A 25,370-nucleotide genomic window follows, 5' to 3' on the forward strand; every position below is an offset into this window, starting at 1 on the left:
TTTTCGATGGGATTCATGTCGGTAGATCTGGCTGGCCAAATCATTCACTCAAATTGTTCAAAATGTTCTTTGGATCAATCACAAATAATTGTGGCTCGATGACATGGCACATCATTCCAGACTTGGAATCATCACAGACTGACATTCTGCCCTGTTGAAAACATTTAAACCACTCATAGCATTGCATGCAACTCATGCAGTCCTCCCTGTATGCTTGGCTACGCATTTGAAATGTCTCTGTGAAAGTTTTGCCAAGTTTGTAGCAGAATTAATTTCTCTCTCTCTCTCTCTCTCTCTCTCTCTCTCTCTCTCTCTCTCTCTCTCTCTCTCTCTCACACACACACACACACACACACACACTCACAGTGTTCTTCGAGCTCCTCCATTGCACTAATTTGACAAGCAGACTGTACATGTGCTTACTTTAGTGGCTATGGTTTGCTTGCTATTTGTCCAAGTGACACAATGCAAATGGCAGTTTGTTGTCTAAAACTGTCACTACGTGCACTCAGTGGCCACAGCATGCTCTCTCTGCTGGTTGGTTATTTCAAAAGTTAAGTTCCTTTTTTAACACGCCTTGTACTGTCGTCCACACTCCTGTTCCTTTAAATAAAAACACCAAGAAGGAAAGGAGGAGAGCTCATGAGAAAATTGCACTAATTGTGCATGTACAGTCCTGTAGGAAGAACGGATGATTGAATTTGTAGATGATTTGGAGAGGAAGGGCATGGTGGTGTAGACTGTGTGTGAAACTAACCTAGCTGGGCCCCACACTGAAATGAGCTCAAATGGTGGATACTTGCAAAACATTCCACACTGCTTCACCTCTGTGTCAGACTTCATCAATCACAGTGGTTGGCAAATGGTTAAAGGCCAGTTCTTTTTGACAATCTCTGACTATGTTTGCAATGGGTGAGATCTGGAGAATGTGCTGGTACTCCTGCATGTTTCACATGTCACCGCCAAGGACACTTGCGTGTTACCTCTACCATGCATCTATTGCTGCCACCAGCACCCTTTGCCCACTTACGTGGACCTGGGTAGACCAAATGACAACTTTACGGGTAAATGCCATGTAGTTTGAACCAGCCATCATCATGGCCCCGAAGAACCTCGGACACTAGTTATTCCCATGGTGTGCGTGGCCTGACACCTCAAACGACCTGCCCTGCCGTTTACCTGCACGGTATTGTGGCAGGTCAGAACAGCACAGGCAACACACCATGAAGGTGGTTACGTAGATAGAACACATCAGAAGTGTAATGGCAGCTGTTCCTATTATCAGGTACACAAACCAGTGTGTTCACATTCTGTTATCTGGCCCCATATGACAATGACTACTACTGCACTTTGTCAATGTTTGTTCTCCTCTGAGCCTCCACATCTACAGCCACACACTGCAAACCACCGTGAAGTGTACGCCCCATTGTACCATTTATTAGGGGTTCTTCCTGTTTATTTATTTACACATCTAGTTCCATATGACCAAAATGAGGGACAAATCTCCAAGATCATGAACTTGTCAGTACATGAGATTACAACATACAAGTAATAAAAAGTAAAATAAAATGTTTATGAACCCAAAAAGTTAAGCCATAAGTTTAAGTAAACACAATCAACAATATGACATAAGAATCAGCTTCCTTGAAAAGGAACTCCTCATTTTTGAATTCTTGTGGTAGCTTATTGCCAGCCACAGTACGCGACTGCTACGGTTGCTGGTTTGAATCCTGCCTCGGGCATGGATGTGTTTGATGTCCTTAGGTCAATTAGGTTTAAGTAGTTCTAAGTTCTAGGGGACTGATGACCTCCGATATTAAGACCCATAGTGCTCAGAGCCATTTGAATCATTTTGTAGCTTATTGAAAATGGATGCAGCAGTACACTGCACACATTTCTGCATAAGAGTTAACAAAGTCTTGAGAGAGAGAGAAATGTCGAAATACCCAGACTGTTCCATTCACGTATGGAGAGCGGGAAGAATGATTGCTTGAATGCTTCTGTGCATGCAGTAATTATTCTAATCTTATCCTCATGATTCCTACATGAGCGATATTTAGAGGGTCGCAGTACATTCCTAGAGTCACCATTTAATTTTTGAAGCTGTGTTAGTGGACTTTCTCAGGATAGTTTACGTCTGTCTTTAACAGTCTTCCAGTTCAGTTCCTTCACTATCTCTCTGACTCTCTTCAATGCATCAAACAGACCTGTGACAATTTATGCTACCTTGCTCTGTATATGTTCAATATCTCCTGTTAGTACTATTTGATATGGGTCCCACGCACTTGATCAGTATTCTAGAACCAGTCGCATGAGTGGGACCGATGACCGCTGCTGTCTGGTCCCTTAAACCCACAAACCAACCAACCAGTCGCATGAGTGATCTGTAAGCAATCTTCTTTGTAGACTGATTGCACTTCCCCAGTATTCTACCAATAAACAGAAGTCTACCACCTACTTTACCCACAAATGATGATGATGTATACGAAGATGATATTTGGTTTGCGGGGCACTCAACTGTGTGGTTATCAGCACCAATACAAATTCCCAATCTTTACTCAGTCCAATCCTGCGACTTTCATGAATGATGAAGGAATGAGGAGGACAACACAAATACCCAGTCCCGAAGCAGAGAAAATCGTCAACCCGGCCGGGAATCGAACCCGGGGTCCCATGATCCAGAGGCAGCACTGCTAGCCACTAGACCACAAGCTGCAGACACCAACATGTGAGCCTATGTTGTCATTGCATTTCATATCCCTACAAAGTGTTACATCCCAGTATTTGTATGTTGGCCAATTCCAACAGTGACTCATTGATACTATAGTCATAGGATTCTACATTTTTTTGTTTTGTGAAGTGCAAGATTTTACAGTTCCGACCATTTAGAGCAAGTTGCCAACCTCTGCATCATGTTGAAATCTTATCAGGATCTGACTAAATATTTAAGCAGCTTCTTTCAGACTTCTTTATAGATAACTGCTTCATCTGTGAAAATTCTGAGGCTATTATTAGTGTTGTCTGCAAGGTTATTAATATACAACATGAACAGCAAGGGCCCTAACACACTTCCCTAGGGCACACCTTAAGTTACTGCTACAATGACACTTCATCTAAGAAAACATAGGGATATATACATTGTGACATTGTATGAAGATCCCGGAGGCATGTATGAAGAACCCAGAGCCATCTGAAAAGGCTACATGCTACCACACCTGCATCCAGTGTTGTGACTGGGCATGCACCTTTCTCTACTGCTGCATCGAGAGAAGCCACAACAGTGGCTGCCACACTGACAATCCGTGGTGCTCTGGATGCCACCAAACTGCTATGATGCCTTTTTTTTTTTTTTTTTTTTTTTTTGCTGCTTAGGCACCCATTTCCTGATTCAAATTATATGGCGAAATTGAATGATACTGTACAGCTGAACAAACGTGTTTCCTAATTTGAAACTAATTCAATGAATGTGAATTCCTTGACGTCAGCTGAACCAGGTACGGATCAACGACCCAATAGTAACATGAAAATTCGTGTCAGACCAGGACTCAAAACCAGATCTCCCACTTACCATGAGCAGTCACCTTAACCAGTTGTACTTTCCGTGCACACTCTCCAGACTGACCCAGACTTCCACATATCACACTGTCTACATCCTTATATCATAGTCAACAGAATTCATTACCTAGTGCTCACAACATTACCTCAATTCCCATAATGGGGAGAATGAGACAACAAGGAATCGAGACCTAGGCTTATACTACTTTCATATGTGCCAGTACAGCTGTGGATCGTCAATAGTGTCTGCTCTTTCAGGTACACATGTAAAAATGTGTCTTCTCAGATCCTAGTTGCATGAGGCCACTGAGATCCTACAGGGTGGTGATTAAGATCCTCTTCAACCTATCACTTCCATATCCTTATTACAATCACAGTGACCTGACCAACAAAAGTAGCAATATTGTGGAATGGTAAACTGCACTGTCAATAGGCCATTATCCTGCCGCTGGCAGATAATATGTGCTGGTGGACTTGTCACATAAGATCTAGCACATCTTTTCACAACAACAAATATGCAGATGCATTACTTGTAACTACTTTGTGTGGTTGCACCGAAATACTGTCATTTGCATAACAAAGCATGTAGTAAACTTCATGCAGGTTTGTTATTTGTTGCATAGAGTTTTCATAGCATTGCAGTTATGTTTGTCAGTAGTGGCTGAAATCAACACATACTGCAACAAAACAGTATTTACAGAACTGTTAAGGATGTCAGCTTGGTATAGCAGTTCAATCACAATTTCCAGTGGTAAGATCGTTTCAGTGGTAAAATGTAGAAGTCTTTATGTCCACCCAACAACTCATGAGTACTGGTTTCCTACCAAAGCAAAACAAAGCCGCAGTTGCTTTAAATGTTAACTGCAATTCATTTATGATGAAAACTGCTCTCCACTGAGCAACGTACAACATGAAGATTGTCATAGGTACAGCAAGCACTTCTCTCGAGGTCAGTGACAAGCAGTACACATCCTCATAAACCCTGCTGTATATAGTATTGTTAAAAAAAAATGGTTGGGGGGGGGGGGGCTGCAGTTGGATTACAGTCACATTCCTATTTACTGAAATGTGTAGAAGTGACTAGCAGACATTGGATTGTGTTGTTGACGTAGTTATAGTCAGCTGATCCTTCTGGATGTCGAACAGCTCGTGACAAATTATTGTATTAGTCTGTGAGCAATAGAAGGATGAATATTTAAGCACCAGTAATAGAAGGATGAATATTTAAGCACCTATAATTCTGCCCTGCCTCTAATCTGTCAAAAGCTCATCAGAATAGTTTGTCCAATAAATGTCTCAACATCATTCACCCAAACAGGCTACTGTAGCTGCCTTCTTTCCTCATCACACCAACTACTGTCCCACTGTCAAAAATGCAGGTGTGTCCTACATGCAGATGGCCCAGTTTGATTCTAACACCTCAAGTTTGCGACTGGTGGTCTCATAGTGCACTAGTGTAACAACTTACTCGGCATTAATGTAAATTGCTTTTTATAGATATTTATGTTTCTTCAGTTTCCTCTCATTTACAGATATCAGTTTCCTTTGGCTACACTAATTTCAAAGAAGACAAGAGGAATAAATATTTAAATAAGTTGCAGCATAATGTTGTGAGTACTCATACTCAGCCTTGTACATTTTCCACTGACTGGTAGTAGGATCAGTTAAAAAAAATGTTATTTGGGTACTCAACTGAAACATCATAAAACAGAAGATTGCCAAACATGATTTGCTGTATTTCATCAATGTAAAGAGAGTTTAGCCTTCATAGCTAGCTAGCGTTACTTCTGGCTACAACAACACATTAAAATATTTATATTTATTTGGTTTTATAATGTGAATGACATTTAACATTTTTTTCCTCTCGTATTCTGCAGTATAATTCTTTCCAGCATATTCAACATACATAGCTTATTACTACCTTGAACATTAAGATGATAGAACATTAGTAAACCATTTTCACAATATTAAATGAACAAAACATCTTCTGCTTGATTTTCAATCATCCGTACATGATACAATTTTAATCTCTCATTATCATTTAATTCATAAACTTTCAATACAACACAAACAGGCAACATCTTGAAGTCAACTACTGTGTCAAGCATGTTCTGTGGATCATCAACTCCTTCATCTGCAAACTAAACCACCTTCTGAACTTTGCCTTGTTACTCAAACATAACAATTTGCACTTATAAAGTCCACTGCAAAATCCTACGCAGTTGGTCCACAAACTGTGTTGCAATAATCAAACTTAACTTCAAAAAATTAAATATGTACAAAGATTAGTAACTGTGCTACACAATTACATCAGTTTGTATTGATCAATTATTTACAAATATACATAGAAATTGCACTAACAGTGATCAGGTTAATATAATTATCAAAGGCAATAAAACCAAAACCAATACTGATACTTCTTTCACACCTGAGTAATTTAATTTCTTCCTCATTGTTGAAGAGATATGAGGCAATAGGAACCAAAAAATATTTTAAAATGAACTATAAATAATTTACCCTGAGCTGTCCACTACAAAGAAACATTATAATGTAAACTCGTGTCATAACATGCATTCACAATGTATGTGGGTAATGATACAGCAAGCAGGTTGCAAATGTAAATAGGAGTGAGGCAATATAAATTTAAATGGAATGGAATACAGTACGGCGGAACATCCACAGAAATTAATCCAACAGGGGGCCAAATTCTAAAATTGCTATTGTCTGAAATTCAACAATCGAAATTATAACATCGTATGATTACATCGAAAGTAACTGATCATTTATTAAGTATAGACAGAAAATATTAACAAAATATTATTATAGGCCAGTGGTGTTATGTTGATACTGAAATTATAAAATATGAAATATAAAAATTCAGAATAATTGAGAAAATACTGCTGGATATCAACAAAAATAACCAACAAAAAGTGTTAATATTCCATGAAGTGAAGAAACATGGAATTAAAAAAAAAAAAAAACACTTATTCAACTTTAATGACATCTACAGCACTATTTGCTTATTAAACTTGAGATCTGTTCATGTTTAAGGATTTGCTGCATTACTCCATGCTTTTTATTTCTAATGTTAATTTGCACAACCCCTTCACCTTGCAGATGCCTACACAGTACTGATAACCACAGTTAAGTACATGTTGCATGAATAGTAAAATTGTAGGAAATTCTGTAACACATAGCAGAAAAATGCAAGAAACCACACAATTTGTCCAACTAGTGTTTCACCTGTCATCACACATTACACATGATAATGCACAGAAGTTTCAACACTACAGAAAAGTAATTACAGTCTATACAAGAAGAAATAAAATTATAAAAATAAATGCAAAATAGTGAAAAACAGCAGAGAAATAAGATTTTTTAACAGATATGTGCACCCTACGCACATTTCTAGATCAGGAGCAGCAGTGCCTAATAATGCTTTTTGCACCTTTTACCCATATGTATACAATATGAAAAAATATTCCTGTCATCCCATTTACGTTCCATCATGGAGCAAAGGTTCCCCTGACACTTCCTTAACAAGGTTAGGATGTGACAAGGTTACTTGTTTCCATCCAGCAGTTCCAATTACATGTTTCAGATGTGCATCTATAAATCTGAGAGTACGCTCCTTGAGGGAAGCTGCGCCGTGGCGATCAGCGAGAATGAGCAGTCCGGCAGCATTTTCTGTGGTAAGCCCCGCACCAAGTTCATTTTCGCACATGGCTTTCAAACCAGGGAGCTGGTACTTATCAGCAGCAGCTAACAGACAGTCTGCTGCTCCTTCTAAGTTCGGAGTGTGCCCAGTATACATGTAGCGCACTACTTCCCGCAAGACGTCATAGTCTACATCTGTTATGTCTACACGATTGCAGTTGGTCTCTTCCATATTGTGATTGAACATAGCTGAGAAAACTGGACTACGTGCAGCTAATATAGCTTTGTGGGCCAGAAGGTGACGACCATCTAATGTCCAGAGCCAGACGTCGCCAAATCTGGCAGAATCTAGTAGAGCCCCAAGATCCTCACGTAGACTGCACTCCGGCACAGGTACTGTCCAGTCCGCTACGACTCCTCCGCTACAACGGATTGTCAGCGTATCATCTGACAGCAGATCGAAGGGAGAATCTAACAAGCTGCTCCGATCGACATATTCGTCGTAGCCTTGCCAGTAACCGGGTCTGAACAAGACAGCCCAACTTGTTGACTTCACAAAATGTTCTTTCTCATTGCTATCCAGTAAACTAAATCTGTATTTGGCATATACTGATGACTGGTGACATGACACGAGGGTGAGATGAAGGGAGAGGCTTTTTCTAAACTCCTTGTATGACCCATAAGGATACAAAAGCAACTGCCATTTAACTGAACAATCGTCACCAGCACAGAATATGGATGACTCTAGAGCCTCTCCTGGCTGCTTTCCACAGTGTGTTATATTGCGTATCTTCCATGTGTACTCAAATTTCCTCACATTAACAACAGTTTCGTGGAATATTTTTGTAAATGGTTCAGATGTCTTTGTGAGTGGCATGTAGACCAGTACACTATACAAGTTGTGGAACCCTTAACAAAAACAAAAACAGAAAAATTAATTATTATTACTATTAAAATCAACATATTTAATTATGTTCTAAGAAAATTACAAAATAAGAAGTCAAATATCATTATAAAAACATTAATTTCTTTGAGAATGAGAGGGAGAACAGATTTTGCTGAATTTAGCAGTGCACATACTCACACTGCATAAGACTAACAAAGTAACACTGTTGCGATCTGTTTGCTTTTAACACAGTCTAATACTCATTTAACAGATAAAATTGTAAGTAACAATTATCTAGAGGAAAGGATTGAACAATGTTTAAAGAAACAAATTCATTCTCAAGGAGAGCATGGGAACATCATGCACATTCACTGCCAGATGATCTTGTAATAAACAACATGACTGACAACACAGCAGTAACAGGCTGTAATTATGATACAAAGCACATGAAATTCATACCATTTGAAGTATCTGACAAGTCACCAGATTACGCAAATTTGTCCTTGTATCCAATGCTCAAAGATATTTCATCAAAATACAAAGCAGGGAATCAGGAAGATACACGCATGACATACACATTTCCTTTATCTGTGGGATGCAAATCCTTACACAAGCCTGGTGAACTCAAGTCGTCTTTGTTTTTGTATATACAGCTTTAGTCCTCTAAGAAATGGCAAGAAAATGGAATCATAGTTAATAGAGGCATAGGTAAGTCACTCCCACCAAACCAATGCCTGTTTCTCACAATTCCCAACTCTTATCTCTAGTAAATTGATATCCAGCAAAACATCAAATTACTTTTTTAATAAGATTTTGCTGACTATCCTTGTGTCCTTATAATATCGATGTCAGGCTGCTTGCAGTCTGTGGTCCATGCATCCCTCGGCCGAGGTAACCTAATTATACGAGAAACTTTCCCTTATGGTCAAATTCAGTTTTCTCTACTACCTTTGGGTCAGTACAGAGCTCTGTCTTAAACAGAAATTTCACTGGGGATTCTAAACTATGGCAATGATGAAGAATGGTTGAGGTTACATTACTAAAGGATAACAATACTACATAGCTGTGTAATATAGCTCAGATTTTTTAGTGCATCTGAAATTAAGGGGAACCTGTAAAGAAATAAACTGACTTTACTTGAAAACCTGTCTAGTCATTAAATCTGGATTAAAGAAAACATAAAAAGACTGGGTACCCAGCTAGGTACTAAGGACCAATCAAAAATCATTCCATAGTATACTCGGGAACAGAATGCTGGCAATAATGAAAAAAAATATCGTGAATACATTGTGTATCACAGGGTTATGTTCCCAAATGAGTTTAGTGCTGTAACAACGTGGTTCAACAGAAATAAAGTGATCATATATGAACAGACTTTCCTAGTATTATATTCAAGTTTCTGAACAGATGCTGCAGTTCCTTTCAAAGATGTTCTTATTGTCAACTAAAACTCTCATAAGCAAGTGGATCTACCGTCATATCAGCGTAAGTGTCTCCACATTTTTAAATAATAGAACTGCACCAGCTTCTCAAATTAATTCTGTGAATGACTCACATATCGGCTAAAATTATTGTTTTTTTGCCTCAACTGAGGTGCCAATAGATATTACCTTATTTGTCATTCATGATTGAAAGTAGCCAAATAACTTTCATTGTATCATTAGTGGTGATAGAACAATATTATAATTGCAAATGTAACTGCATTTCCCATCTGTAGCTTATTATCAATATGTGCCTTCTAAAAAACGTTAGCAACTAACTTCAGTCACAGAAATTCACAGTCGTCTGGTACACTGAAGGTGCCACTAGGCAATAAAGTTTAACAACAGTTTGAACTGCAATATGTACAAGAAACTGAATGGTGGCTCATACATGGCAGATCTATAGCAAACAAATTCCAATACTTCTTTTGGAATTGTGCAGTGCAGATCCAGAGAGTATCATAACAGGAATTAGCTGCATTACTTTCAGATTCAAATTGTTGTTGTTGTCTTCAGTCCTGAGACTGGTTTGATGCAGCTCTCCATGCTACTCTATCCTGTGCAAGCTGCTTCATCTCCCAGTACCTACTGCAACCTACATCCTTCTGAATCTGCTTGGTGTACTCATCTCTCGGTCTCCCTCTACGATTTTTACCCTCCACGCTGCCCTCCAATGCTAAATTTGTGATCCCTTGATGCCTCAAAACATGTCCTACCAACCGATCCCTTCTTCTAGTCAAGTTGTGCCACAAACTTCTCTTCTCCCCAATCCTATTCAATACCTCCTCATTAGTTACGTGATCTATCCACCTTATCTTCAGTATTCTTCTGTAGCACCACATTTCGAAAGCTTCTATTCTCTTCTTGTCCAAACTAGTTATCGTCCATGTTTCACTTCCATACATGGCTACACTCCAAACAAATACTTTCAGAAACGACTTCCTGATACATAAATCTATATTCGATGTTAACAAATTTCTCTTCTTCAGAAACGCTTTCCTTGCCATTGCCAGTCTACATTTTATATCCTCTCTACTTCGACCATCATTAGTTATTTTACTTCCTAAATAGCAAAACTCCTTTACTACTTTAAGTGCCTCATTTCCTAATCTAATTCCCTCAGCATCACCCGATTTAATTTGACTACATTCCATTATCCTCGTTTTGCTTTTGTTAATGTTCATCTTATATCCTTCTTTCAAGACACTGTCCATTCCGTTCAACTGCTGTTCCAAGTCCTTTGCCGTCTCTGACAGAATTACAATGTCATCGGCGAACCTCAAAGTTTTTACTTCGTCTCCATGAATTTTAATACCTACTCCAAATTTTTCTTTTGTTTCCTTTACTGCTTGCTCAATATACAGATTGAATAACATCGGGGAGAGGCTACAACCCTGTCTCACTCCTTTCCCAACCACTGCATCCCTTTCATGCCCCTCGACTCTTATGACTGCCATCTGGTTTCTGTACAAATTATAAATAGCCTTTCGCTCCCTGTATTTTACCCCTGCCACCTTTAGAATTTGAAAAAGAGTATTCCAGTCAACATTGTCAAAAGCTTTCTCTAAGTCTACAAATGCTAGAAACGTAGGTTTGCCTTTTCTTAATCTTTCTTCTAAGATAAGTCGTAAGGTCAGTATTGCCTCACGTGTTCCAACATTTCGACGGAATCCAAACTGATCTTCCCCGAGGTCTGCATCTATCAGTTTTTCCATTCGTCTGTAAAGAATTCGCGTTAGTATTTTGCAGCCGTGGCTTATTAAACTGATAGTTCGGTAATTTTCACATCTGTCAGCACCTGCTTTCTTTGGGATTGGAATTATTATATTCTTCTTGAAGTCTGAGGGTATTTCGCCTGTCTCGTACATCTTGCTCACCAGCTGGTAGAGTTTTGTCATTACTGGCTCTCCCAAGGCCGTCAGTAGTTCTAATGGAATGTTGTCTACTCCGGGGGCCTTGTTTCGACTCAGGTCTTTCAGTGCTCTGTCAAACTCTTCACGCAGTATCATATCTCCCATTTCGTCTTCATCTACATCCTCTTCTATTTCCATAATATTGTCCTCAAGTACATCGCCCTTGTATAAACCTTCTATATACTCCTTCCACCTTTCTGCCTTCCCTTCTTTGCTTAGAACTGGGCTGCCATCTGAGCTCTAAACAGGGGAAAACCTGTACGTGTACACACACACACACACACACACACACACACACACACACACACACACACACACACAGAGAGAGAGAGAGAGAGAGAGAGAGAGAGAGAGAGAGAGAGAGAGAGAGAGAGAGAGAGAGAGAGAGAGAGAGAGAGAGAGAGATATTAAATAAAATCATCATACTGTTTCTGTATACATTCCATTTCAGCATGGAAATCACTATCTACAAGGTTTGATGACACCATATTTTCTATCATGCCAATAATTGTAGTGACTTGTTGGATCACTATGCTGAAGAACCTGTTTGTTATTATCTCTTATTTAAGTGTGGGAATGTGGAGCTACATCAATATTACTTTGAAAGTCTTTTTATGGTGTGTGACAGGGTAGTTTTCTTGCCGTTATCATTCCTCCAAGCCCATGCTTTCCTGTTCCATTCAGGAATGGGGTACAGGATAGAGGACTGTTGGTGAGGCACTACATGTGATAAAATTTCGGATTTTTCCATCAGGGTTATTCTTTGAGATGGATGCACCAAGAAGCAATATGTTTCTTAACTCTGCTTGAAATTTAGGTTCTCAGAATTTAAAAGTATAACTCTTTCTGATTCACAACACCTGTTGTAGCGTCAGCCACTTAAGTTTGAAGAGCAACTAAACAATTTCATGTTTACCAAGCAAACCTTCTTGGTCTCCCTCTACAATTTTTACCCTCCACACTGCCCTTCAATGCTAAATTGGTGATCCCTTGATGCCTCAGAACATGTCCTACCAACCGATCCCTTCTTCTGGTCAAGTTGTGCCACAAACTTCTCCTCTCCCCAATCCTATTCAATACTTCCTCATTAGTTATGTGATCTACCCATCTAATCTTCAGCATTCTTCTGTGGCATCACATTTCAAAAGCTTCCATTCTCTTCTTGTCCAAACTATTTATTGTCCATGTTTCACTTCCATACAAATACTTTCAGAAATGACTTGCCGACACTTAAATCAATACTTGATGTTCACAAATTTCTCTTCGTCAGAAATGCTTTCCTTGCCACTGCCAGTCTACATTTTATATCCTCTCTACTTCGACCATCATCAGTTATTTTGCTCCCCAAATAGCAGAACTCCTTTATTACTTTAAGTGTCTCATTTCCTAATCTAATTCCCTCAGCATCACCCAAGTTAACTCTACTACATTTCATTATCCTCATTTTGCTTTTGTTGATGTTCATCTTACAGCCTCCTTTCAAGACACTGTCCATTCCGTTCAACTGCCCTTCCAGTTTCTTTGCTGTCTCTGAGAGAATTAGAATTCATTGGTGAACCTCAAAGTTTTTATTTTTCTCCATGGATTTTAATTCCTACTCTGAATTTTTCTTTTGTTTCCTTTACTGCTTGCTCAATATACAGATTAAATAACATCGGGGATACTACAACCCTGTCTCACTCCCTTCCCAACCACTGCTACCCTTTCATGCCCCTGGACTATTAATCCCATTGGCTGAAAAACTGGCAAACAATATTCATGAACGGGTCGAACGAGGGTTTTGTACGCTACCTCTTTTGTGATTGAATTATATTTCCTTTAGGTTATTCCACAAAATCTCAGCCTATATCTACATTTCCAATAAAAAGTTCTAATTACTCCTGACAAATACTCTTACACATTTTACTGTTATTATGGTTTCCAGTGAATTAAAAAAGAAATTGCTCTTCCAAGTTATTTATGTTCAATAAGATATACATATTTATGTTATGGGTTAACTGCCAGTCACTACAGGTTTCAGTCCTCTGTATGTCTTCCTAATTTCACTACAATTTTATGGTGTTTCAGCTTTTTAATAAACAGCACTAAAATTCCAATACAGAGGGCATAATGAATTTGATCTGCCAGGAATCAAGTTTCAAAGCAGGTCCAATATCCTGTTAGCTTGTACAGTGTGTGCCAAAAAGGAGTTCACAGCTTTGGAATGATACAGAAATTTACTGAAATAACTTACAAAATCAGTAGATTTGCCATTTTGTAGCAAACAACTTCAAGTTTCACATTAAAGTGTCAAGTGTAATTTTGGTTCAATGTGACTACCATTTGTGATGCAGCAAACATCCCACAAGTAATAAATTTCAACCTACACTTGGTATGGCAAATCAAGTGTAATGTGCACTGGCACTGTAGATTCAATTTTTCAGGTCAGCTAAATTGTTAGGTAGCAGAGGCGCACACACACACACACACACACACACACACACACACACACACACACACAAAATCTTTAATGATACCCCCAGAGAAAGAAATCCACTGGTGTCAAGTCCGAGGAGCGAAGTGGCCATGCGATTGGCCCTTCACAGCCAGCAATTATCCAAAAAATCTCAAACTTCCATGAGGAAATGAGGTGGCGCGCTATCTTGCTTGTCGTAAATTATCCTATGTCTGTTATCTTCACTGATCTGTGGGATCAAGAAGTTTTTAAGAATATCCAGATACAATACTAGTAATAGTTTTCTCCAAGAAGAAGAAGAAAGGTTCATACACTTTCAAGTTGCTAAGAGCACAAAACACATTGACTCTGAAGCTGTCAAGATGTTCCGAGGTTGCAAGTGGATTTTTGTTGCCCCATATACCAGTCATGGCTGTTCACCATGCTACCGACAGTAATTTATCAGAGGAGGCAAGAGAGGCGAGGCCTTCTCACTTTTCTGTTGTTGTGGTGGTGGTGGTGGTGGTGGTGGTGGTAGCATCAGCAATAATTATTTATACAATACAACTTCACGCACCTTTGTCAGCGAGTGTGAAAGACATTAGCTCGTGTTATTCCTTCTAAACCACCAGCACTACAGAACAAGTCAAAGTGCGAAAGCTTAGACCTAACCTAAGCAGAGGCATGAGGCATATAGCAAGGTGGCCAGGTATATGCCTGGCCTCTGACAGCACTCAGCTGCCATGGTAACCATGTTGTCACTATTAGGAAGAGAAGAGGGGTAACAAGCTGTCATGGCAGTGTTGCCACCTCCCTCTAGGTTGCTCTTATGTTACAGTTGGAGTCATGGACATTTGTGGTTGAGTTTATGCTAATTCTATGCACCTACGTCACGCGTTTGCCAACAATCAATGAGTGTTCAGTAGTGTTCCGACCACTGTTGTGAATGCTGTATGTAATGCAAGCATTATCTGGAGTCATAGCAAGTTATTTAGTGAATTTTTATTCCACTGGATTAGGGTTGTCATGCCTGATGGTGGTGGTGAGCGAAAAATTCTACACAATAAAGCAATAGACTTAATTTGCAGGGTACACGCTTTCATCAGGCACAAACATGTGTATGAGTGCACTGCAATTGTCACTTGGAACTGGCAACAATGCAATCCCTGTCCTTGTTTCGAGATGCATGAACTGCCATCGCTCATGAATTGGACTACAATTGTCCCGATTGTAGTGAACATGGCTGGAGCCTAGTCTTGTACAGGTACTGATTTAACACTTTCAAGTGAGAACTTCATTACTTCCTTTCAGGAACTTTTGTTTTCAAGGAGGTGCAAAACTGAAAGACATTAAATTTTGAAGAAAGGATATCCAGCACTGACATTACATTCAGAAAGATAAGTTCAAAACATGTGCATTCCGAAGTTCGTGATACGAGCAGCACAAGTGGTTATGTGTGAGCCCTACTATACGGAAAGTATTCTACTCGCCATGTTAGCTGTTAAGCACAAGAAAAACTTTATGGTCTGCTGAGGATTTTGACAATCTGTTTACAGATTTAGCACATTACACTACTTCTAAAGATTATCTACATAGCTTTATTTCACATAAGGAACTATTTAGTACTTCAGAGCTACTTAATTAACATGACAAACTGAAGAAACACAACAATGAAGTGAAAGCAAACAGAGACATCTTGAAAATTCTAACTGATGTCACAAGTCTTTTGCGTAAGCAGGAACTAGCTTTCAGGTGTCACAATTATTAGAAGATTCCCTGGATCTCGGAAATTTCAGAGCCATTTTTAAATTTGTGCTAAGCAGAGACAAAGATTTGAAAGCAAACTGAAAGAAAATGTGCTATTTTTGGAGACTTTCAAAGGCTATACAGAACGAAGCGATTAAATTTATAAGTGAGCAGATTTGTGAGTATATACGTTCAACTTTGGACAGAATCACATTTTACACCTGCACTGTGTACAAAACAACAGACACTTCAGACAAGTTACATTGCTTTATTATTGTGATCCAAATGGACTCTTGTCAGAGACATTCAAGAATATTTTTTGGTTTTCGTTATGTTAGCCAAGCTACAACTGCTGCTGCTTTATTCAGTGTGCTGAGAGGGAAGCTTCAGAATTATGATACGGCGGCCCAAACCTATGCTCATGCTTCTGTTCTGGCAAGAGAAGTAAATCGCCTGCAAACTAAGATCCGCCAGTCTCGTGGCACACACATTGCGCTGATTTTTGTGTGCATGCAAAGCTCTCCCTAACCTGTTTGACATAATCATAAACACACAGATGATCTGGTAATCATCATGTCGCAGTGAACAACAGTCTCAGGAAAGGTCTTGAGCTAAGAGTAAGTTTTAGATCTGCTTGGGGGGAGTTCGTTAGTGCATTCAGTGCGAAATTTACACCAAACAGTTGTTGCAGAGTCCATTTCATGAAACTAAAACACAGAGCGAACACACACTGCACCAGTGAAAGTAGCCATTTTAACTGTGCAGTACGCTGGCACACACTGTGGCAGAATGGGGTAATGATACTCTGCGTGAATCAAACTGAAGGTTGTTTGCTAGAAAATGGCACATCTATAAAGTCTCAAGTTGTCTCAATAAACTTCTATATCAGTCCAAATTCCTTTTTGACTTATACTGTAATTTGTTCACTACTGAATGTCTTATGGACATATAGGAACACCGTATCAACTTAGATGTCTTCATATACAGCATTCTGGACCTTGTGTATGAACAGAACAAGCTGATTTTTGTAAGACTGTTGTCTGGAATTCATGTTGATCCCTACTGCAGATATTTTCAATCTCTAGAAAGGTCCTTATGTACCAACGTAAGAGATGTCAATTTCACAACAGGCTGTGCAGCAATCTGATGACCCTTTCTTAAAATTGAAATGATCAGCATGAAATGCTTCATTGCTCCAGTGGCCTCTAATAAAATGTTTGCTAGATGAGGAACAAGTTGTTCTGCATAATCTATACCAAGTCATAAGGATCTCACCAGGTCCTGCCTTTTCTATTGTTCGGCAATTTTGAATTCCAAAATCATTTATCTCACTGTCACTTGTGACGACTGAAAGAAGAAACTGTACTATGATGTACAGTAGTGAAACAGTCTTCTCTCTGTCACATTCTATTTTGATGTCAATATGACCATAGAGTGTTGTGAAGATGATTTTGAGTTGTTTTCATACTTTATGCAAGAGCAAAAATTCTTAGGATTTTTTGTCAGATTGTTCATCAAAATTTTAGTTTTGAATTTCTTGCACACCCCTCACATTTCTCTGCTTATGCTCATTTCAACTTCATTCAGCTTGGGTTTGTCAAAATTCTTTCACTCCACTTGAATCTCTCATCAAGCTCTCATTACTTCTGTAGCAATTGCATACATCTTTTTAACCCCAGTGGGTTCTTCCCATTTCTCACAACCTTGCTCGGCACATGAACATCCAAAGCAAAGTACGCAGTGTGCGAAAGATCATTGGCCTGTGTGATGGCATGTATGAATTTTATCCATTGATACTCAACATTTTGGTCCTGAAAGATTAATTTCTGGTGTTGATTTCTCTGATAATCTGCCTTCTGTTTCCTGTAACATTTGTTAAGCAAAAATACTTCCTACCATTCTTTATATCATCTCCTGTAACTGATGCTGTAACAGCCCTATGGTAATTTATTTCCTTCTCTACAGAAACTGGATTGAAAAGTTAAGGTTTGTTAACTACTCGGGTATCTAATACTTCATCCACACAACTCTACTGTAATTGCTCAAAGCAATACTCTTAAAAGATATTGAGAATAGTCTCAGACTAATCCCTATCACTGACAGATGTTTTAATCATGTGACTCTTCCATTCTATCATAGCTAGATTGAAATCACACTGTACTAACATAGCATGATCAGGAAACTACTCAATATTATCCAGGTGTTCTCTGAACTGTTGTGCCATTATAGCTCCTCAAATGTGGTCTTTAAAAGCATCCAATTGCTTTATTTGATGCTTAATTACAAGTAAACTATTTTGCATTCTGTCATTCTGTATCTGCAACAACATGACTAGATAATACCAAAACTTTTTTAAAGAAATGAAATCCCATGTATAAAACAGATTCAAACATCCGATTACTATAGAAATTAGTTAATGTGTTAAGTATTTGACTTCAAGCATTTAAAAACTTTATGGTTGAAGACACAAAACCCTAATAATGCTGGTTTTATTAGTTGTGTATTATTTATCCACAAACTACTGAAAAAAATCACAACCAAACAAATGATAATCTATTTATAAGTTCATCCATGACTTGACAACCAATAAACTGGTTCTCTTGTGGTCTATAAGGGAGAAAGTTTGAAATTATGTTTAAAGTTTGGTGAAAGTTGCCAAGTGCTATTGCTATGAAACACTGGATGAATATAAACTGGAAAATTTGCACTCCATTTTTTTTAAAAAAAGCTAGTTTTTTCACTCATTTCAGTGTTTTATGATATCATATCTCCTGGACTGTGTGTCGTACAATGATACAATTTTGCAAGCACATTCAGTAATAAATGTGGATACTCTCTGCCAAATGCACTGGAAATAGCGTTAGCAGTAAAGAAGTAATAAAATGAAATGTCATGCCTGTTGCTGATGTTTTGCTGCAGGGAAAGCAAAGATGTATTAAGCAACAAATGTTTTTTCTTTATTTTGTAGGTGGTGTAAGTAAGGAAGTTGCCAATTGCTTTCATTCTCAAATACTGGATGAAAATGGGAAATTTTTGCACTATGAGTTACATTGTCTCAGGGCTTTAACACAGTTTCTAACTCCAATACTTGCCTTAGTATGCTAAACCTTTAATTCAATATTATACCTCTTCATGAGTAGATTATGACCACATTTTAAATGGTCAGTAATGATATGAAATACTGAAAATCAAGTTTTTGTTGATCCTGGAAGCATTCAGACAGGCAACATGCAACTGGGACTGGGAGGCTTACGTAGCAGTCTACTAATACAGATTAATTTCTTTAAAGCAATAAATACACTCCCATCAATGGAATCCAGCCTGCACCTGCAATATACATTCCAATAAGAAACTTGTGATTTTTTTCTGTTCATTTCTTGTTCTGGCCAGCTTTCTGTTTATGGTGATGGAATGACAACTCTTTTGTACCTAGTATCCGAGTATGTGAAAGGGGTTGAGTGATATCCACAATATGTTTTGGCATGGCTCAAAGTCTTCAAACTTTCCAGGAGGCTTCACACATGAACTTTCCAAGTGACTCAGTGTTATGGCTTACACAGCAAATGTATAGGAATGATTAAAAGTACTGACAGCACATGCAGTTGTCATTACAATCAACAACACCACAGTACATTGTTAAACACAAAAACAAAATAAGATAGAAGAAAAACAATATTTTTAACAAATAATTAGTGTTTATTAGTAAGACAATTTACAAATACAATTACAAATATTATGTAAAGTTAATACATTTGAATAGCATGTAGAATTCAGAAAGCAAATGTTTGTTTAACATTTGTTAGGACAATTTCAAGCTGTTATACAGGTAGTAAAAAATTAGAATTTCATCCATAAAACATTTATTCATGGAAAGAATTTAGATAGTATGACAAGTTCAAGATTGCATACAAAGAAACCTTCCTAATTCATTCATACTCATACATTAAAGAGAATGCTCAGATGACAAAATTTTGCTGGACAGAGGAGGCTAAGTAGCAAGATCCTGTTCCTAACTTCATGAAAATGGGAAGGCCTTACCTTTATCCTTCAGTTAGCCAAGCAGCTTATCCACTAAACTAAGTTTGGCTCCAGGCTAACCAGCCAATCCCAAAGATTTACTTTTTTAGAAAAGAAGAGTTGAAGACAGGGAACTGCAGCACTGAAGACACTACAGCCTTTTATTCACCAGACACTATCCGATTCATTATTTGAATGTCACAAATACTAGATTTTCAACTAATAGCTATTCCAAATGTCACTTTTGCTAGTCCAGTTTGATCAGACTGGTGGAGAACCATAATGACAGCTGTACAGTGTTATGCAACATTGTTTATGAAGGTCCTTGCATAATGTCCAATAAAGTAAAATTACAACTGTCATTAACCTAAGGTTGGTTTGAACATCAGCATTGTACACACAGTCCTATTGGAGATGGTGTAACCTTGCCTCCCTCTCGCATGTGAACCGATTTCTCCAGGCTGTTATGGGGCAACTTACAATTTACACTTTTTTAGGACCATTTAAAAATTCTGAGACAAGTTATTTTAGTATTTTTCCTTCAAGTAAATACGGTTTCCTAACTGTGATAGTAAGTATTTAGGATACTGGTCATAAGCCATTACATCCTTCCTATTTAAAAATTACTTTATTGTTATGTATTCAATGTAAACATATCTGTACATATTTTATGAATAACTGATAGAGACTACATACAAGTTTTCCCTCATTATTGATGATACTAGCAAAAAGCATGCCATCGCATAGCTCCGATCTCTTGCTCGGAGACACCTGGTGATACAGTACCAAGATTAAAGAGGTAGAAGCTGCTAACTATCCACAAATGGATGACAGATCTGTAAATGCAGATCAAATGTGTTATCACAACTCTGTGTTCGTGCAGTGCCTGTAGGAAATCAGTGCTCTTGAGAGATACATTTTCAAAGGGTTGATGTGAATATTGGCATTTCTAGAGGTAAATTGAGTTAAGTGGCAAAGAAAGCCTTGGACTGTCCAGGAAACAAGCTCAAGAAAAACATACCTATTCAGCCACTGATCATTTCCATTTTAAATACCAGAATACAACAATTCTTTCTCCCAATCTACAGTTTTGCAGGCATCCCCCTGCTTAACACTAAGATTCTCTTATATAAGACAGAAGCCAGACAAGGAATATTTTAGGGAATTGGTTTAAAAACTTTATTCCAAAGGGCAAGTCAGTTTTTTACAAGTTTTCTCCCAGAGTAACTTCGGCTGTGCCCTTGGGACCCAAGCTATCCACCTGTCAGTGCCGAGGCAGTTCTGTCCAGGTAAATCTGCTTACAAGCCACACCTTCAGCCTCTGTTGAATTTGCTGGCGAATTCATGCCACGGGTTTAGCCAACAGCGAGCTTGGGAGACAGCAGAGCCTCTGGCTCTGTGCACATGACCAACCACTAAATCTCTAATTGCTTGTGGGATGAATTAATGTGATAATGAAAGTGACATGCGCAGCTAGCTGCTGCTGTGTCACTTAAAAAACAAAAGGTGGTAGTTTCTACATGAGAAATGTATAAACTATTGCTTTTGTTAGGTGGAAACTTTTGCAGTCCGGTCCAACAGAAAGATTGTGAGGCTGCTTTTACCAGATCATTATAAGCTACAGCTTTGCATACAGATTTCCATGACAATGCATGCCTGGTAATACCTGAAAGCACCACAAATCAAAAACAAATAAATATCCACAATTTTTGTGCAACAGATCATAATTAGTACACTGAATGTTGCAATGTGGTCTCCTACATACGATGACCCTGCTGAAAGACTGCAGCTCTGTCGTGTATGCATATGGCTCTGAATTGGTGAGATGACAAAAATGTCAATTTCTTTATACCAGATCATGATTTCTCCAATAACTTTATTATCATGGTTTATATGCAGAATTTTTTAGTGTCGAAATGTTTTGTAAACATGTTTTTGAATGTTTTTGTTGATCAGTATGTGGATTTGTTAGATTAGATCACGTTCAGTTTTCATTCTACAGACAAAAAATGAGAGGATTCCCAATTGTGAAACATGTCAAAAAAACATTTGCGTATAATAACCACTTCCATGATCATTTCTCAAGAGATTGTCAAGAATTGTGAATACATTAGAGTAAACTGAAACTGCTAATAATTACAGAATTAACGTACTGTCAGACTGAAACATAGTTATGCACTTTTAATAAATTTATCATATATATAATACCTAATCTTGACCGTTGTGACCACATGCTGTTAAAACTGAAATCTTATTCATTTTTACTTAAGCTGGTCTAACAGGTGGTGGTGGTAGTTAGTGTTTAAAGTCCCGTCAACAACGAGGTCATTAGAGACGGAGCGCAAGCTCGAGTTAGGGAAGGATTGGGAAGGAAATCGGCCGTGCCGTTTCAAAGGAACCATCCCGGCATTTGCCTGAAACGATTTAGGGAAATCACGGAAAACCTAAATCAGGATGGCCGGAAACGGGATTGAACCGTCGTCCTCCCGAATGCGAGTCCAGTGTGCTAACCACTGCGCCACCTCACTCTGTGCTGGTCTAACAGTCTCTGTTAAGATCTTCATCTACAGAGTAGAAGGAGTTGCCTACTAAAAGTCTTTCAAACTCTGTTGAAACTGTGCTTTATCTGAAACCAAGTATTTAATGGTTGCTGGTAATTTATTGAAAATGTGTGTTACTGAATATTCTACCCTTTTTAGGCCAAGGTAAGTGATTTTAGATCTTTGTGTAAGTTGTTCTTATTCTTAGTAATGATACTATGTATTGAACTATTGGTTGGAAACAGACATTAATACAACAAATTTCATTGTGGAATAAATATACTAAGAAGCAGTGGTTAGAACACCCATTTCCTTGAAGAGGTTTCTACATGATGATCTTGAATTTACACCCCAAATGAGTCGTATTACACACTTCTGCACTTTTAAAAACTTTTGCTTGGTTTGACAAGTTACTCCAGAACATGATCCCATGTGGCATAACAGAATGAAAGAAAGCAAACTAAGCAAGTTTTTTATATTTTCCACATATCATTTGCATTGCAAATACAGACTTGTTTAGGCTGTTCAGCAATTCTGTGGTATGCCCTTCCCAACTGAATTATCGAGTTGTAATCCCAGAAATTTAACACTGTCAACTTCTATCTTCTGTTGTTGTTGTCTTCAGTCTTGAGACTGGTTTGGTGCACATGCTACTCTATCCCGTGAAAGCTGCTTCATCTCCCAGTACATACTGCAGCCTACATCCTTGTGAATCTGTTTAGTGTATTCATCTCTGTTTCCCTCAACGATTTTTACCCTCCACGCTGCCCTCCAATACTAAATTGGTGATCCCTTGATGCCTCAGAACATGTCCTACCAACCGATCCCTCCTTCTAGTCAAGCTGTGCCGCAAATTTCTCTCTTCCTCAATTCTATTCAGTACCTCCTCATTAGTTGTGATCTACCCATTGAATCTCGAGCATTATTCCGAAGTACCACACTTCGAAAGCTTCTATTCTCTTCTTGTCCAAACTATTTATAGTCCATGTTTCACTTCCATACATGGCTACACTCCATACATATACTTTCAGAAACGACTTCCTGACACTTAAATCTAGACCCGAAGTTAACAAATTTCTCTTCTTCAGAAACGCTTTCCTTGCCATTGCCAGTCTACATTTTACATCCTCTCTACTTCAACCATCATCAGTCATTTTGCTCCCCAAATAGCAAAACTCCTTTACTGCTTTAAGTGTCTCATTTCCTAATCTAATTCCCTCAGCATCACCCGAGTTAACTCAACTCATTTCATTGTCCTCATTTTCCTTTTGTTGATGTTCATCTTATATCCTCCTTTCAACACAGTGTCCATTCCATTCAACTGCTCTTCCAAGTCCTTTGCTGTCTGACAGAATTACAATGTCATCGGCAAACCTCAAAGTTTTTATTTCTTCTCCTGGATTTTAATACCTACTCCAAATTTTTCTTTTGTTTCCTTTACTGCTTGCTCAATATACAGATTGAATAACATCAGGGAGAGGCTACAACCCTGTCTCACTCCCTTCCCAACCACTGCTTCCCTTCTGTCTATATGTTTTCATACAGGGTGTTTCAAAAATGACCGGTATATTTGAAACGGCAATAAAAACTAAACGAGCAGCAATAGAAATACACCGTTTGTTGCAATATGTTTGGGACAACAGTACATTTTCAGGCGGACAAACTTTCAAAATTACAGTAGTTACAATTTTCAACAACAGATGGCGCTGCAAGTGATGTGAAAGATATAGAAGACAACGCAGTCTGTGGGTGCGCCATTCTGTACATTGTCTTTCTGCTGTAAGTGTGTGCTTCTCAACTATTATCTATAACAGATTAGCACTATGTACGGAAAAGATGCTGTGGTGAGTATCAATGTGGATTGTGGTGTAACAGGCCAACGACAGACAAGATATTTGTGTCGAGGGATATACATGGAAAGGCGTATGAATGCAACACTGAGCTTCATAACACCTACGTAGACTTCCAGCAGGCCTTTGATAGTCTCAATAGAGCACAAATGCTAAATGATTTGCTGCTGCTTAGTATATAATCGAAGTATGTCTCACTTTTTCAAGCAACAATGGCTGGTTCCAAGGAGTGGATGGAGAACTGAGCAACTAGTTTAGCATTAGTAAATGAGTCAGACAAGGGGACGCATTCTCTACAATGCTTTTCAATCTGACTCGAAGCAGCCATGCAGAAGCTTCAGATACCTGCTTACATAGTCACAAAGTCAATTCAGACATGCGCATATGCAATGTAGCAGTTATTAGTAGAAGAAGGGTGTCACTAGAGGGAACAATATGTGAGCTTAAAGAAGCCACAGAACCTAGAGGCCTTTCTATAAATGAAACAGAGACTGAGTACATGAATTTCACCAGGAAGAAAAATAACTTGAATAGATTGTCAGCAGACCGTTCCAATTCGGAACATGTGCAGAACTTTGACTATTTGGGCTCTAATATTAACAACACAAATTCCATGTCATCTGAAATAAAACTGCACGTCCTAAGTGGTAATAGATGCTTCCACACATTTAAGAAATTGTTGGCCTCCACATTATTAAAGAGGCAGCTGAAGCTGGAACTATATAAGGTCATGATCAGGCCAGTTGCAGCCAATGGATGTGAAACATGAATGCTAACAAGTGTTCATGAGCAGCAGCTCAGGATATTTGAACGTGGAGTGCTGCACCAGATCTATCATCAGGCAGTTCAGGATGATAATGGTTTCCGGAGATCTCTGATGAATACTGAGCTGGGCCGCCAAGTACAAGGAGCAGGCATAGTAAGAATTATAAAAAGTAGAATAATACCCTGACTTGGACATGTCCATAGGATGAATATTGGAAGAACAACTAAAAAGATTTTTAATGGAGGCCAACCGGAAGAAGACAGAGAGGAAGGCTGCGAAAAGAGTCTTAAATTAATTATTTTCTCTTTTTCCAGCAAGTGGCAAACCTTGTTTGTTGATCAGCTTGAAATTTTTGAATATCTTCATTTGCTATATAAAAAAAATTTAGTGCCTAGAATACTACTACTTCTCATGGCATTAAAACCCTGTGGGGGTTTTAGCCTCATCAAAATGTTTCCTCCAGCCTGCCCTGTCCATCATGTTTCTCCACCATCCTCTGACTCTCAGAAATTTCATATCTCCTTC

The 25,370-nt window shown here is 38.5% G+C and overlaps 1 protein-coding gene across 1 annotated transcript in view; it reads right to left on the minus strand.

Moving 5' to 3' along the window:
• Positions 1-5,272: 5,272 nt before the first annotated feature.
• Positions 5,273-25,370, minus strand: part of LOC126278377 (speckle-type POZ protein-like) — a 56,903-nt gene continuing 36,805 nt past the window's right edge. The window contains exon 2 of the mRNA XM_049978455.1: positions 5,273-8,121. Coding sequence (XP_049834412.1) covers positions 7,052-8,121 — 1,070 coding nt within the window. The 3' untranslated portion in view covers positions 5,273-7,051. The remainder of the gene's footprint in view (positions 8,122-25,370) is intronic.

The sequence above is a fragment of the Schistocerca gregaria genome, chromosome 6, assembly GCF_023897955.1.
Source record: "Schistocerca gregaria isolate iqSchGreg1 chromosome 6, iqSchGreg1.2, whole genome shotgun sequence".
NCBI lineage: Eukaryota > Metazoa > Arthropoda > Insecta > Orthoptera > Acrididae > Schistocerca > Schistocerca gregaria.